Source organism: Hemitrygon akajei, chromosome 4, assembly GCF_048418815.1.
Source record: "Hemitrygon akajei chromosome 4, sHemAka1.3, whole genome shotgun sequence".
Classification (NCBI taxonomy): domain Eukaryota; kingdom Metazoa; phylum Chordata; class Chondrichthyes; order Myliobatiformes; family Dasyatidae; genus Hemitrygon; species Hemitrygon akajei.
In genome coordinates this window covers 161,992,357-162,009,190 of record NC_133127.1, presented here as the reverse complement: position 1 = coordinate 162,009,190, position 16,834 = coordinate 161,992,357, and the positions used below count along the sequence as shown (strand labels likewise).

Here is a 16,834-nt window from a genome sequence, read left to right as displayed (position 1 = left end):
ATTAGTTGTGCTACAACAAGTGTATGGGACATTGGAAAAAAAGTTGAATTTCCCCATGGGGATGAATAAAGTATCTATCTATCTATCTTCTATCTATCTATCTATATAGCAGTTTAACCTTCGAGTGGTAATAGAAATACCAGAACTTCTGATCGAAAGCTGGGTCAATTGGATCTCTTAACCCCAGTTTGGACAATGGCTCGAGTTCTGCTAACGTGCCTAGTGCTGACTTAACTCCATCCCTGGTGCCACGCCAAAAACAGGGAACCTTCAATTTCCGATGAAGGTCTGGGCGCGCATCATTTCAATAGCGCACAATCAACAGCATCTCAAAAATAACACTGGTCAGTCTTTACGTTTAGGCATGTATTTAAAAATATATTTTCTATTGTACCTTGCATAACAAGAACACTAAAAAGCGGGAAGGCTAATTATGGATATGAAATGCGCCATTTACTTGGCCAGAATAGACAACAAATCTGTTTCACCGTTTGATGACTTGGTTTCGATCTCCGGTATTCTCAGTAACTTCCTCAAACACCTCCCATCCCATTTCTCTTATGTTTAAATGTTCATCAACACGCAAATAAGGTGGTTTCCTTCCTGCCAACCGTGAGAATGGAAAACTTAGAACAGAGTAAAAAAAATCAAAACACGAGGAAACACGCAAGTCGACATTGCGACCCATAACGGATTAGCATATACGCCTAGTATAACGAGGTACTCCATGTTATATTTTAATATATTTAATACTTCCTTAGGGTATAAAAGATTCTAGATCTTATTGCAGTTATTTCGCTTTCACTTTGTGGAAGTGCAACCAAGTACTGTAAAACAAACCTATTTCCTTAGTATTTCTCAGATGATTATATTTTAATTTATTTTAAGATAACATTTTGCCACTCTTATCTTGCTGCAGGTGGTAGCTGTGAGTAAAACTGCCTTGTAATCAATTCATATCTTAAAGTCCTTCGGACTTATTAAAGCTGTGCAGTTTGTTATGTCTCTGTCTAATCGGGAATCGATACGTAAAGAGTATGTAAAATAGCAGTATGCAAAGCGACACGCCCTGTAAGATTGCCGCAACGTCACTAGGGTGGTACGTTTCCGCAGCGAGCGTGGAGGAAGGGTATATAAACACGCGAAGCTGATCAGGAGTAGTATTTCCAGAGCATCGGCGATCTTAAATTTTCGCTTTGGATACCTTTTACTTCTTTAGCTTTGCCATTCATACGTAGTTGTTTCTGTATATTGTTCCGATAAGACAGAGTTTTAGAATAGTCCTGGGATGTTCGCACTGGGCATCTAGAGCATACCATACCGTGGCTATTTCACATCAGAACATCAACGCGCTGACATAGAGGACCGATAAATAGCTTTTGGGGAAAGCAATCTTCATTCAAGGAAACCTTCAGCTTGGAAATTGCGCTGCAATGCACTTATTTCACCTCAAGATTTCTTATGTTTTAATATCGATTGTACTTTATAGTCAAATTGGAAATATAGTTACAACGCGTAAGTAATGCTTTCATCTTTTAGTAATGAGGGGAAATGCAATATCTAGGAGAAAGGGAAAAAACTTAAAATTCTAGAAGGTGGAATATGTATCACTATTTAATTTTCCGGATATTAACTGTTTTAGTACATTGCTAATTTATTGTAAATGTGTACTGTTATTGAAATTGCTGGGACTGGAACCCAATCTTAAAAAGAATAGTTCTGTTAATACATCGATCAGCTGACCAGTGGCAGTGGCTTGATGCTGCAACACGCTCTAAGTGCTTTAAAAGTAGCGAGCAAGATATTGGAGGCGTTTAGGGGGTGGGTGGAGATATTTCTTAATACGGTAGTTAATTAACTATTAAGAATCATTTAAAAGTAACAGAGTATAATTACGTAGTGATCACAGTGGCAAACTACACTTCATACACTCTGTTCTGAATTCTTGAAAAAATGCCGCCTTTTTGGGTGTAGAGAAGCTAGAGAAATTCCACACACACACCTCTACACGCTATTTATCTATTTCTTCATATTAGTAGTTGCTATGGAACTTCATCATTAAGTGAACAGTATGTAGTATTTTGGAAGCTGGTATTTTTCAAGATTTCGGAAAGAGAGGATGTGAAATATGGGGTGCATTCTGTGGTATCTGTATAATTGCTGTTTTCGGATCTAACTTGTAGATATAGCGAAGCTCCTTCAAATCTACCGTTTTATCACTTCTCAGCATTAACTCTGATCTCTAGCCCGGAACTTGAAAGCAGTGGTGTGCATTGCGATCTCAAAGATTCAGATGTACTGTATTCAGATTTCCTTCTAGTTGTTTTTTGTTCGCGTAATCCTGCGTTAAATAGGTTCTTCTATCGTTTTAGGAACACCGTGGGCTACTTTTCTTTTCACGGGGATTCTATTGTTGTAACGAAGGATTCTCAACTAGCTGATGAGGCCAATGAGCGATCCGCACATTGCCTCAGGTCTGACCTGAGCTGTTTGACAGGGTAAAATGAGTGGCAGTACACTTCCTCAAACATTTATAAACACGAGAAATCCTGCAGATGCTGGAAATCCAAAGCAACACACACAAAATGCTGGAGGAACTCAACAGGTCAGGCAGCATCCATGGAAGTGAACAAACAGTCGACGTTTCGGACTGAGACCCTCGGGCATTTATGCTGCGTTCCCGCTCAACGGTCTCGACTTTCTCGATAACACTTGAATGTTTTTTTTCCACTTAAAGCAGTCATAGGTCAGAGATTGTCACCATTCGGAATGACTTTAAATCTTTCGCTTTGGCACCTCGTTTTGCTTTTGCTTAACGGGTCAGAATGGAGTATGTTTCAAGAGTCGAGCGTCAGGCATGCGAATAACGTAATCGCCTACCTGAGCTGGCTGTCTTGTCCTGTCAGAATTCGGTTTATTATCACGGTTTAAATTGCCTGAAATCTGTTGTTTTGTGGCAGCAACACGGTGCAAAAGTATAAAATTACTATAAACTACAAAGTAAATAAAGAATACAACAAAGAATACAACAAAGAATAACGGTTCATGAGTTCATGCACCGTTTAGAAATCGGATGTGTTGGGCTGAGAACAGATCCTCCAAGATGTTGACACCCAGGAACTTAATGGTGCAAATCCTTTCCACCGCTGACCTCTCAATGAAGACTGGTGGGTGTTTTCCTGACTTTCCTATCCTGAAGCTCACAATCAATTCTTTACGTCTTACTGACATCGACTATGATGTTGTTATCGCGATATTACTCAACCAGCCCATCTATCTCACTCCTGTACCTCTCCGCTTTGCTACCTGTGACTTTATCAACAGTGGTGTCACCTGCATATTTATAAATGACTGAGTTGTGCTTACCCATACAGTCAACAGTGTAGATGTAGAGAGTGAAGCAGTGGGCGAAACACGCATCCTGGAAGTGCGCCTGTGATTTTGTTGACTAGGTGCTCCAAAGCAGGGTGGAGAGCCAATGAGATTGTGTCGCTGCGGACCTTTTGCGAACTAGAGCGGGTTCAGTAGCAATTAGTTCCATCCATCACTAACTGCAATAAAGCATTTTATTACGGTAGATGTAGGTGCTAGAGAACTTATTGGTAGTATCTGTCCAGTGATTGGAGGTGTCAGGCATACAGGAGGGCGATGATTGCATTTCCTCAGTAGACTTTGAGCTGTACATGAGGTTCACGCCCTTGACCCTTTTACTCAGTTGGTCCAATAGTAGGTGTAATTACTATGCATTAGTGAAAGAATGGGTGGTATCCATTCTAGCAATTTTATAATTTGTGCCAGATTTATTAATAATCCAGCTATATTAAATTATATAAACGTAATTGCATTTATGTTTAAAATTTAACAAACAGAAGTTCCTGCTTTCCAACGTTTCTAACAACGAAGACAAAACATGTTCACTACTGGAAATTTGATATCAAACCAGGAAATGTTGAAACTATTCCGAAACGCTTTTTGACCTCTTGAGCAGTTTTTCATTTCTCTATTTTTTCTGTAACGTAACTAAGCTACTAAACTATATAATAATGCGACTCTTGTGTGGCTTTTAGCTTGTTCATAAATAAGATTCGCAGACAGGGATAAGGGCAGGTGACGGGAAATGAGGGCAGGTGATCCGCCGGAGAAATACCAAACAGTTTTTGCACTTCTGGGGGTGGGGTGGATAGTCGGCTAATTTATACGCGCTACAAAGGCAGGATCTCAAACACACACAATGATAGCTCATGGCAGTTGTAAGCCCAACCTACCGCAGTTCATGTTACGTCAGTCTCGGGTTTGTTCTCAGTTCAGGTGATTCGAGAGAGAATCGGTTCATTAAAGCAGTAAATGAATGGCTTTCAAAAATACAAATTGCCTCTTTTTTCCCCACTTCGGTCTCAAATGATTGCTATTGCGACTTAACTATCTTTGTCTAATAATGACACATAAAATATGACTTGCGCAAATTTCAATAGTAATTTAGTACTAATATAACATTTCTTCATTTATAAAGATTCACCAATAAATGTGAAGTTTTGCATTCTTAAGCAAATAAGATGCAATAGGTTATAGAATCGACAGAGTTGAACGCCGTACCATGACTACCATACGACTGATCCTTTCCAACGGTGGTCTGGAATATTAAATCCACGTTTAGTTTTGGTTTAGTTTATAAAACAGAACTGAGTTAAATTATGTAACTCAAACAAAAAAACCCTGAAATAAATGGAACTTTGTATTAATTGGTGACAATTTCAAGGAAACGTGAGTAATAAGTTAATACAGAACAAGGCATGATTTCTTTGCTCAAACTCGAATTCCAAAGGTCAGGAATTATTCAAACTAATTGTGTAATTCTCTATATATAGGACATTCATTCTCCAACATGACGGTAGAAATTTAAGCGGATTTCATAGTGCGTCTATCTTCTTCGGTTGGAAGTGTTATCTCCCACATCAAAGATACAGAAAGCGCCAGAGTGACTTCTAGTAGTAGTGGTATCGAAGGACATTCAACAATTTCAGATTTGCATATGAAATGTAAATTAAATCGTTTTGTGCTCTGAACTATTCCGCAGATAATTAATTTAGAGGATCAGCAAAAAATGCGAAGTCGTTTAGTAAGTGCACCTAGAAGTGAAGTCTAATTGGATACTATACACTGTATATTTAACACAAATCGTTGTTTCGTATAACCATACAGCAAAATCTTGCACGTTAATTAATCACAAACAAGAGAAAATCTGCAGATGCTGGAAATCCAACCGACACACACAAAATGCTGGAGGAACTCAACTGGCCAGGTAGTATCTATGGAAAAGAGTACAGTAGACGTTTTGGGACCTTCTTGCTGAAGGATCTTGGCCCAAAATGTCGACTACTCTTTTCCATAGATGCTGCCTGGCCTGCTGAGTTCCGCCAGCATTTTGTGTTTGTTGCACGTTAATTAATATAAGGTTAAACTAGATGTCTTATATGTAACAGTTTTAATTTGGTATAGACCTACCCTCCTGATCAGAAGTTTTTTTTTAATGTATTAAGACCTTTCATGTAGACATAGTGAAATAGTTTGATATTTTTATTCTCAAGTCATTTGGAATCCTGGTTGTGATAAGAGCTCTTCATTACTTACTAATTTACAGCATTTCAGAGAGTCTGGACAACATAGCCATAACAAGTTGGTTAATTTCCAGTCACCTTTGATAGGATAGCATGTCAACATTCAGTGTATTAATGAATCTTAACAAAACAAGGAAGTTTCCTTTGGAAACCAGAAAACGTGGATCTAAAGTGATCTTTATGAAGTAGCACAAGTATTATTTGTTAGTCCAAATTGAAACTGAGTAACTTAATGAGTGACTAATCAGTGAATTCACAACAGAAAATAAATGCACTTTTCTTCATTCTCATTACCATTGGAGTAACCAAGTGAATCCAGACAACCTGACTCAAACAATAAATAAGCCAATTTAAAATTGAAATTCTCAATCATTATCCAGAGTTTATCTTCCTTTCAGCATTTTACTGTAGGAAGCAACATTAAAGCTGTGTGACTGCAAGTATATAATAGATTTTTTTTCTTTGTAGGATATAGGAATGCAACGTTTTGTTGGAATCTATAAACATTTATTCTAAATTAGAGGTCACTGAACATTATCATGAAAGGGCTTTCCATTGTGCCAAAGTATGTCATTGCTTTTCACTGCTGATTGTTCTGGTCTTAGACCTTAGAGCTATCCTTTACACCACCTCTGGAGTTCAGAAGGATTTATTTTACTCTATTGCCCTGCTTCCAGCTAAGTTACAGGGATATTCAGAGAAGAGAGAGCAGTGGTAATCTTCCAAAAGCTTCCAGCTTTTTGTTACCACAGCTGATAATGAATACTTACCTGTGAACCAGATTTATGCATAATTAAGATAGAAAAAGATATTTGTTCTGCTTTTCACCTTTTTGATTACAGCAACATTTATATTTGACAATATAAGTAACAATGCATGAGTTAATGGCTAATGAGGCTTGAAAAATATGCAGAATGGCCACTGGACAAAACCATTGCTGCATGATTGATAACTTTGTTACAAGCTATTAGCTATTTAGGCTTCAACAGTCAGGGTTCTGAACACACCATGATCTGTTAAAGTGAATTGCATTTATATTCTATTAAAACAAATGTAATCTGATTTAAAATAAAACAATTCACTTAATACCCATTTCACACAAAGGTAATTGAAATAGAATATGTTTGCCTATATAAAATTACTGATGCATATTAAAAGCAAGTCAGTGTTGAAGAAAAATATGTTCAGGCACCTTGCTTCAGAGCAATTTCTGTAATTATTATTTTATTTCATTATTGTTTAATTACAATCAATTCCCATTATGATAGGAAAACCAACAGTAATATATTCCACAAATTGATTAATTTCTAAATGAACACTAATCTGGATATATTCAATCATCTTCAACTGAAAGAACCCTTTATAGCTATGTTGTCTAAAATGCACTTCAATATAAATTCAAACAACAAAATCATATTGAAAAATTAGGAATTTACCTGTTCAGATTCTTAGAACTATTTGGTTTTTGAACTACTGTCAGATGTGCATTTGACTAACTTCTAATTCAGTTTACTTACATTCACTTCAATTTAGTATCTATCACTATAACTTTTCCTCAAATTTACAGTTTCAGTCTTATCAAAACCTGTAATTTACTTTCGTCAACTATATCGATTATGACTGGAAGAGACAGGGATAAACCTAAACTATTAATGAGCATTAGTGACAATGATTGTTGTTGTTGCTCAGGTACTGCTTTACTTGGTAAAACTAACTGTCTGAAATACAGAAATGCACTTCTATACAAAATTCATGTGGCAAACTTAGAATTGTTTGTGCGGACAACTAACTTGTAAATTCCTGCATTAGTATTTCCCACCATTTTAATTTATAGAAGACTCTTGTAATGTTTGAGCATAAGTTGAAAAGTTTTCTTGAGAATTGAAGGGTTCATACATCCATATACTGTAGATTATTGAATAAGGTAAGTAATATCGGAATTTATTTTATGTGGGTCTTGCATTTCTGTGTTCTTCGACTCCTTCATGTTGGAATTACAAATAAGTAATCTCAATGTTGTGTAGATCACCACAGGGTAGGCTCCTAATGGTCACTTGGTCAGACAAGTTGATAAATTGCAATGTATTTTCAGGCAGTGACCCTTTAACAAATATGTGTCAAAATAAAGGGATTAAGTTTTAACCCTTCAGAAAATGCTGGAGATAGGAGTGCCAGAAAAAAAGGCAGTTATTCAGCCAGTTTATTTATTATTTTGACCCTATACTAAACCCTTACTATAGTTGTATTAGTAATATTTAAATTTGGAGTATGTTATATGATTAGCTTTTACCTGTGCAAAGCGTTCTGCATATATTCTCAGAACATTTTCTACATTGTTATGTGTTTGTCCCACATATTCTATAATGGGTACATGATTTGTTGAAACACTTGTTTTATTAAAGTAATATTTACTGTAGGTGTGACAAGAAATGAACTATTTGTTTCCCTACATAATACTAGTGATTGTACATGAAAGGTAAGCCATGAATAATAAAATGCAGGACATACTCAGTAAATCAGCCAGCTTTTGTAAAAGAAAAATGGTGTTTTTTTTTAAAGGCTGAAGACTCTTCATTTAAATAATCCCATCTTTTACTGATTTTATGTTCAAAGGCTATGAGAATAGTTAAATTTCTGTTAATGCACTTTTTGGTTGTTTCTATGTTACAGAAATAAAATGACTTTGTTTCTTTGTTTAGTGATAGCTTTGTCTCACGATAATGATTTTGAGCTAGCTTCTGTAAGATACAAAATATATTCTTTGTGACATACTGTACAGTATAAACATATAGCTAACCTAACTATAAATGTAACAATCCTCAGATTGTTGGATATTGGGTTATAACAGCACTCTCCAGATTGCAGTGGATATTTTACCTGTTGGGAGAAATGATTAGTAATAATAAACTAAAAGAATATGATAGTAGCAAAGTTTTAATGAAAGGTATTGACAAATGATCTCTATGTATTGAAACTGATTAACACTAGCTATAACTTTTCTTTCCATTATTTCTACCAGCAAAAATAGGTATCATATATCTTTTTTGAAAAACTGCAGTTTCTGATTAATGCCATGTTAATGTTCTTTAAACACAAATTGGAGCATCTTTAGTTGGAGGAAATTGAAATGATCATTTTATCAGTTGGAACAAACTATGGAGCAACTAATTATTTGATGAGTGGGGCCATTGTTGCTGTGGCAACTTTCTGAAGGAATGTTGAAGACGGAAGATCCATCCATCAACCTAGAAAGCTTGCAACTAGCACTTATAAGTTGAGAAGCATCATATTTAGGGTCATTTTAAATAACAAATTGTTGAAAAGAAGCTGCTCAGTTGTAATTTTCTTATTTCATAAAGAAATCAAAAAATATAATTTCAATTGATCGCTGCAGGTATAATGAGAAATAAAACCATGCAATTAGATATTTTTAATAGCTTCTATTAAAATAGCATACAGTATAACTTTTAAAAGTGTAGGTCATAAGCTATAGGAGCAGAATTAGGCCATTTGGCCATTGAGGCTGATCCACCATTTCCTCATGGCTGATCCAACTTTCGCCTTTGCCCCAGTCTCCTGCCTTCTCCCTGTATCCATGCCCTGTCAATTAAGATCTATCAACCTCTTCCTTAAATATACATGAAGACTTGGCCTCCACAGCTGCCTGTGGCAAAGAATTCCACAGATTCACTGCTCACAGCCTAAAGAAATTCCTCCTCATCTCCATTCTAAATGGACAAAATTTCTATTCTGAGGTTGGGTCCTCTAGTCATAGACTCTCCCACCATAGGAAACATCTTCTCCATATCTACTCTATCAAGGTCTTTCACCATTTGATAGATTTCAATGAGGTCATCCCTCATTCTTCTGAATTCTAGTGAATACAGGCCTAGAGCAGTCAGTCACTTTCCATATGACAAGCCATTTAATCCTGGAATCATTTTTGTGAAGCTCCTTTGAACCCCCTCCAGTTTCAACACATCCTTTCTAAGATAAGGGGCTCAAACCTGCTCACAATACTCCAGTGCAGTCTCACCAGTACCTTATAAAATCTCAGCATTACAACCTTTCTTTTATATTCCAGTCCTCTTGAAATGAATGCTAACATCACATTTGCCTTCCTCACCACAGACTCAACCTGCAAATTAATCCTTAAGGAATTGTGCACAAGGACTCCCAAATCCCTTTGCACCTCAGATTTTTGAATATTCTCTCCATTTAGAAAATAGTCAGCCCTTTCATTCCTTCTATCAAAGTGTATAAACATACAAATCCTGACACTATAGTCCATCTGCCATTACTTTGCCCATTCTCCTAACCTGTCTAAGTCCTCCTATAGCCTCCCTATTTCCTCAAATCTACTTGTCCCCCACCTATCTTTGTATAGGCCACAAAATTTGCAACAAAGCCATCAATTCCATCATCCAAAACATTGACATATAACGTAAGAAGAATCGGTCCTAACACAGACCCCTGTGGACCAACACTGGTTACCAGCAGCCAGGCAGAAAATGCTCCCTTTATTCCCACTCTTTGCCTCCTGCCAATTAGGCACTGCTTTATTCATGCTAGAATACCTTGCAGATTACCTTTCCTGTAATACCTTGGGCTCTTAACTTGTTAAGTAGCTTCATGTGTGGCACCTTGTCAAAGGCCTTCTGAAATAAAGGTACACAACATCAACCAATTCCTTTGTCTATTCTGCTTGTTAATTCTTCAAAGGATTCCAACAGATTTGTCAGGCAAGATTTCCCCTTGAGGACACCATGCTGACTATGACTTACTTCATCATGTGTCTCCAAGTACCCTGAGATCTCATCTTTTATAATTGTCTCCAACATCTTTCCAACCACTGAGGTCAGACTAACTGGCCTATAGTTTCCTTTCTTCTGCCTTTATCCCTTCTTGAAGAATGGAGTGACATTAGCAATGTTCTAGTCTTCCAGAACCTTGCCAGAATCCTTTTATTCTTGAAAGATCATTACTAATGCCTCTACGATCTCTTCAGCCACCTCTTTCAGAACTCTGGTTTGTACACCATCTGGACCAGGTGACTGAACTATCTTCAGATTTTTCAGTTTCCCAAGAACCTTCCCTCTAGTTATGGTAACTTCATTCACTTCATGCCCGCTGACACCTAACATCTGCTATTTCATTGTTCCCCATTACTACCTCATTTTCCACCAGTCTGATATCCACTCTAGCTTCTGTTTTACACTTTATTGTATCTGAAGAAACTTTTGGTATCCTCTTTAATATTATTGTCTAGCTTACTTTCGTATGTTTGGTTTAAGACTTCAAAATGAGGTCAGGTAGATTTTTCTTTCCCAATTCTGACAAAAGGCCTTTTCCCTGGAACTTTAATGCTTTCTCTTTCCACAAGTGCTTCTTGACTTGTTGAATGTTTCCATCATTTTTTGTTTTTGTTTCAGATTTCCAACATCTGCAGTTTCTATTTTTAATTTTCACGGCTCATTAAATATTTGCAAATTTTGGATCACTAATGCAATCTGAAAATTATTAAATTGCCTTTCTTCCTTTCCAACATTCTTGTACCTTTCTTTGATTTCATTATTTATCTTTTACAACTATTCTTTCTATCAATACATTTCATATGCTTAAAGTTTTCTGTATGGTGAAAATATTTCTGTCCTTGATGTCAATAACTTTTTAAATCAATGACATTTCTTTATTCACTAAGCAAACAAATGATAATAGTTTTCCATTATTCGCACTTCTAAATTGTTCATTGTTTAAAATCTTGCAGTCTTTTTAGTTTTCCATTGTCTTCCATCGAAAGGCAAGTTAACAATAAATGCCAGGATGAATTTCTTCACAGAAAAATGGAGCTAGTTTGAGGAAGAGTTATTGATTCAGTAATACAACTAGAACAACTAGTGGTCAGTTTATAAAGTATATAGAATGCTCTTATGAAACTTTTCACTGTAAATGTATCATGAATAAAATGGTATTCGATAAATAAACATATGATTATCAGCGTTGATTTGGGCCAAAGGGCCTGTTTCTGTACTGAATAATTCTGATGTTACAAGTATCATGTGGGTTCAAATAAGCTAATGCATTCTGTCAAATTATGGCTCATGATGGTGAATTTCACCCCAATAACTTTATTGGACATTTTAGTAAATATATTTATGCAACCATATAGCTTTGATACTTCTGTTATCTGTGATACAGAAAAGATGCTTTAGTTTAGAAATGGAGGCTGCAGAGGGAAGCAAGAGCAAACAGATAACTGTGATTTTGTGTTATAGTTGAATGAAGTAGGTTAATCTATTTTTGTATGGATTGTTCTCTAGGAATTATAAATGGAATGTCCAGTACCTGGAGGTTAGACATTTTTGACGCTGAGAATTTGCTATTTTAGGACTTTCCTTACAAGTATGATAGCTTAAATATAATTTCAAGTATAATCATACAGTTCAATATACAAAAAATGTTTTCTTTGTGCTTGAATGGAGTATTTATAACTTATAAAGCTCATCCATTGAAGTCATTAGTCTTTTAATATGATATTTTATGAACAAAACATACTTAACTTTACATTGTTGGAAACATTAAGTTGGAAACATTATTTTTATTTTTGCTTAAGATGATTTTATGGTCTAATAACTGAACTTTAAGTTTCAGAAGAAGATATAATTTATAGCCATGTCAACTCTTTCTTTATACAATCATGTTCATCGATTGCCAGGAATATTCACATTCTTAAGAAGTGCATAATAAATATTGTTTCAGTTAGCTTGTAATAACACACATATATAATGAAAATACCAAAGATATCTAGGTTAATTTAATTTTTAATTTGGAGATCATGATAATGATATACTTCTGAATGAGATGGTGTATGTTGGGGTGGGGAGAATGTGAATGTAAGTCACAGATTGAGACAAAAAATCTGGAAACATTCATCAGGTTGGGCAGCATCTGTGAAAAAATAAAAACAGAGTTAACATTTCAGGTACATACCCTATGCCAAAGATAGAATAGAGTGAAAACTAACTAAATTGCAGAGAAAGTGGAGGATGAATGGACAGAACAAAGGGAATACCCATTAGGGTTGCCATGTGGATAAACTGCAGATGGGATCATCTTGGAGGCAGGATAATGAAGGCCGTAAGAGAGAGAACTAAGGCAAGTAAAAGCTGCAAAATGCCATGTTTGATTCTGTCTTGACAGATGAGGACTCAAATTACTTTCATGAAATACCAGGGTACCAAAAATCTAAGTAAGGCACATAATTAAAAGACATTAGTATTAGTTGAGAAATAGCACTGGGGATATTAATGGCACTGAGAACTAGTAAACATCCAAGTATCAGTTTGCATCTTAGTGAACTGGAGGATGGATCTATAAAAGCAATGGATGCAGTAGTTATATGTCCTGGTATTCTAAAGATTATGAGAATATTAAGTGGGTGGCATGCCAGCCATTTGAGAAGCAGGGAGAGATAACTGGGAAGCAAAAGAATAATTAGTGTAGCAGCCAACTCAAATCAAACCAAAATCAAATCAATGCATATCGAGAACAGATGCATGGCTCCTACATCAGCAACAGAGAAATGTTGGAGACTATCATGAAAAAAAAAGGAGATCTGAGCACCTGGGATTAAACAAAGCCAACAAAGATTTTTGCAAGACGTAACTATTGGATTTTTATGAGGACGTAACTGGTAGAAAAGACAGGAGAGAACCAGGGGACATAGGATAATTGGATTTTCAGAATGCTTTGTGGATAAAAATGTAAATGTATGATGTTGGGTCTAGCATATTGGTACAGACTGGAAATAGAGAGTAAGGATAAATGGGTCTTTTTATGGGTAGCTGCTGGTAACTGAAGGATACTGCCTGAATTGATGTTTTGGCTTCAGTTATTCATAACATATAATAATGTAGATGAAGAATGGACTAAAACAGTATTAATCTGGATGGGATTGCGAAGTGATTCTTATTGAAGTTGGTGGGAGTCAGAGGAGAATGATTAATTCAAACTTGGTACAAAGAGAGATGATCTGGTTATGAAAGGACAATTATCTCACTTGTAGTATATAACCGTGGGAGCTATTCAAGGCAGTGTCTTAGAATAACATAGAAGAAGGATGTTTGGCACTTGATGCTAACTACTCACTAAGCCAAAAAAAATCCTGTGGTGCTTTTGGTTTCTTTCCCAAAGACCATCCTTCTTTATCCCCCAGTTCTCAGCCCTTTCCCCAATGGGATATTTCTCTTTAGTTACTACTCAGGATTTTAAATAATTCAATCAGATCCCCTTGCAACCTATTGTGTTACCAGAATATCAACTCCAATTTTGCCAATCTCCTTATGCAACTCATCCCTGAAAGTGATCTACACTCTTTTAATCTTTGCAGCTTCATTAGCATTGGGCACAGTACTACAATTGTGACTCAGCCAGAGATTTACAAAGTGCTATCAAGATTTTGCTTTTCTGCTCCATGTCTTGAAGCATAATGCCCAGAATTATAAAGCCTGAACTTCTAATCGTTGCCTGCCATGTTCTATAAATTATGCATATATAAGCAAACTTTTTCTATAGCGGATAGAACTGTGCTTTGCAGTTTATATAACCCCTTCCCACACTTCCTCTCTACAAGTAACACTCCACACTCCTGATTATTGTTTCTAAAATGTTCCCCCATCATCAAGGTTGAATTTTCTGTTATGTAGTTACTGAGCTTATTTTGGCTTCCTAATACCTGGATAATGGTTAGTTTTGGACTGATAAGTGTTAAATGATTTGTTAATTTATTATTGGGGTACTGTAGATTTTTTTCAGTTATTGGTGCTGTAGATCATTTTTAAACTATTGATTGAAATACACTATATGTCTTTCACAAATAAGATTCTTGAATACTTGTGAACTCAGAAAAGTGTGTTAATAACAAACAGTACTATTTACATACAAACAGATTTGTTTTATTTGAATCAGCTTTAAATTGTAATGAAACCTTGAATAAATTATAATGGGAGCTTTATCTTTTGACTATTGCACCTGTACCTAGATTAATAATACATCAAGATGATTCTCGAGTCTGTTAGTTCAAGGGCAAAGTAATGCAAAAAAAAACACAATTTGTCTGACGAAAGACCTTGAATGTACCAAGTTTAGAAATTAAACAATAAATTAAGCTTTCATTTTGTTATACATAATAAACTTATTAAATTGAAAAGGATACGGGGGCAACCCTCTATTGAATTTATATTTGTAGCTTTCAGTAGTCATTTTAGGCTTAAGGAAATTCAGTATAATAAGACTTCCTGATTGAATCTATTGTGAATTGCAAACATTCATTGTTTTCATATTTACCCACTATAACTCTCAGAGAACCCTGATATTTCAGGTTGCTGGTATTGTTTCCATATTGCCACAATTGTGAAACTAATTTAAAAATTCACCATCCATTTACTGTTTTTTCTGAAACTAGTAAATTGTCCTCACAACCTATGTTGAGAGTGTACATCAGCCCCACATTCAGTTCTATATTTAAAATATCCATAGTTGTAATTGTTTTAGACTAATCAGGAACTAGACACTCAGAAATGGAAATAAAAAACTTTAGTTTGGAAACTGATGTGTAAAATGCAGTCTTATCTTCTGTTTTGCAGGATCACCTGATCTCCTTAGCCCTGAACTTAGCCTAAGAGCTAAGAACCATAGCCCAAGAGCTAAGCAACAAGTCATTAAAGTCAATCAGACTCTACATCTGACATGCAGGTAATTTTGTAATACTATTTATACATGGAAAATATTTTAAATACATTTTTCAAAAGGTTGCCTTAAGCTAGCTGTTAAATAGAAAATCAAAATGTCTTACTTAATGCAATGACAAAACTTTGTCAGAAGATCCCAGCTTGGAATTTCACTGGCTGATGAATTGACCTCCAAACCTGCTATGTTCAGTTTGTCTGCTGTGATTGCCTCTTTGACCAGAAGAAGTATCAGGAGGTCTTTAATTCAATCCCTGTTCTAACTGACTGCAGGTTGTACATTGTGATGGGGACAGGGATGGAGTTCAAACTGATTAGCCAATTTAGCCAATTGACATTTCTATTTATAGGTGCTGTACCATCTGTATTCACTTGCATATTATCAATCTTGATCTAAAATCTCTATATTAGTAGTTTTGCAGTATTTAAGCTTAGGCTTGATTTTGTGATTACATATACAGTCCTATAAGATAGGAAGACTGAAGTTTCAATTATATCATAGAAGATAAAGGAGCTTGATTTTTGTTTCAAATGGAAAACTGAACAGTGTAATATTTCTTTTTTATTTCGTAGGGGATCATCACCTATATCTTGGTCCTTGCCAGACCATGTAATGAATGCAACTGAAAGAATAAGTATAATTAACTTTAAAAGTGGGGACCTCAAGAAACCGTATTGTAGTAACCTGACTTTGAGCAACACTCAGGCTAAAGACACAGGCTACTACTATTGTAATACCTCATCTTCAAATGTTCGACACATAAAGACTGCTCTCTATATATTTGTAAAGGGTAAGGCAAACATTAGTTATTGATTTACAAACTTTTTTTGTTTCTGTGAAGTACAGGAATTTTGCATTGTATTATTTATTGATTTTGTTAGAAATAGTAACAAAATAATGACTGAGTACATGTTAGGAGGTAGGAGACAGAATTTTTATTAATATTCAATATAATTATGTTTTGCTATCATTTAAGTTTATTATACAAAAGGTTGCTGGGACTACATGTTAATGTCAGCAATTGCAGAAGCTGCAAAAACAAAACTGTTTCTCTCTCTCTCTCTCTCTCTCTCTCTCTCTCATTCTTTTGCATTGGAAATTTACTTGTGTATATATTTACCTATTTATCCTACTTCTTAAAAGCTGCAGTAGTCTATTCCATAAACACCTTCTACAACAGCATTTTCAAACAACATTCTTTCACGTGGATATATTAATTTTTTTGTTCACTTTAGTGACAATTTTGAATTGAGAACCACTCTTCAGTTAACCTTATTCATAATTTTAAAGATTCTATTGTCCTCTGCTGCATTGTAAAAGGCTCAATATTCACAATTTTCTACGTAGTTGTTATTGTCATGGTAATTAACATGATATTGTCATGTTAATTTGCTTCAATTTTATGCCTTCATGTAATATTTTTCCTCATTTTACATTTCTTGCTTATATTCAGTCCTTCATAATCACTTCTT

General features: G+C 35.5%; 1 protein-coding gene across 1 annotated transcript in view; it reads left to right on the top strand.

The window, feature by feature from the left end:
• The first annotated feature begins 1,176 nt into the window (after positions 1 to 1,176).
• flt1 (fms related receptor tyrosine kinase 1) overlaps positions 1,177 to 16,834 on the top strand; it is a 155,935-nt gene continuing 140,277 nt past the window's right edge. The window contains exons 1-3 of the mRNA XM_073043818.1: positions 1,177 to 1,515; positions 15,260 to 15,368; positions 15,935 to 16,152. Of these exons, the coding sequence (XP_072899919.1) occupies positions 1,434 to 1,515; positions 15,260 to 15,368; positions 15,935 to 16,152 (409 nt within the window). The 5' untranslated portion in view covers positions 1,177 to 1,433. The remainder of the gene's footprint in view (positions 1,516 to 15,259; positions 15,369 to 15,934; positions 16,153 to 16,834) is intronic.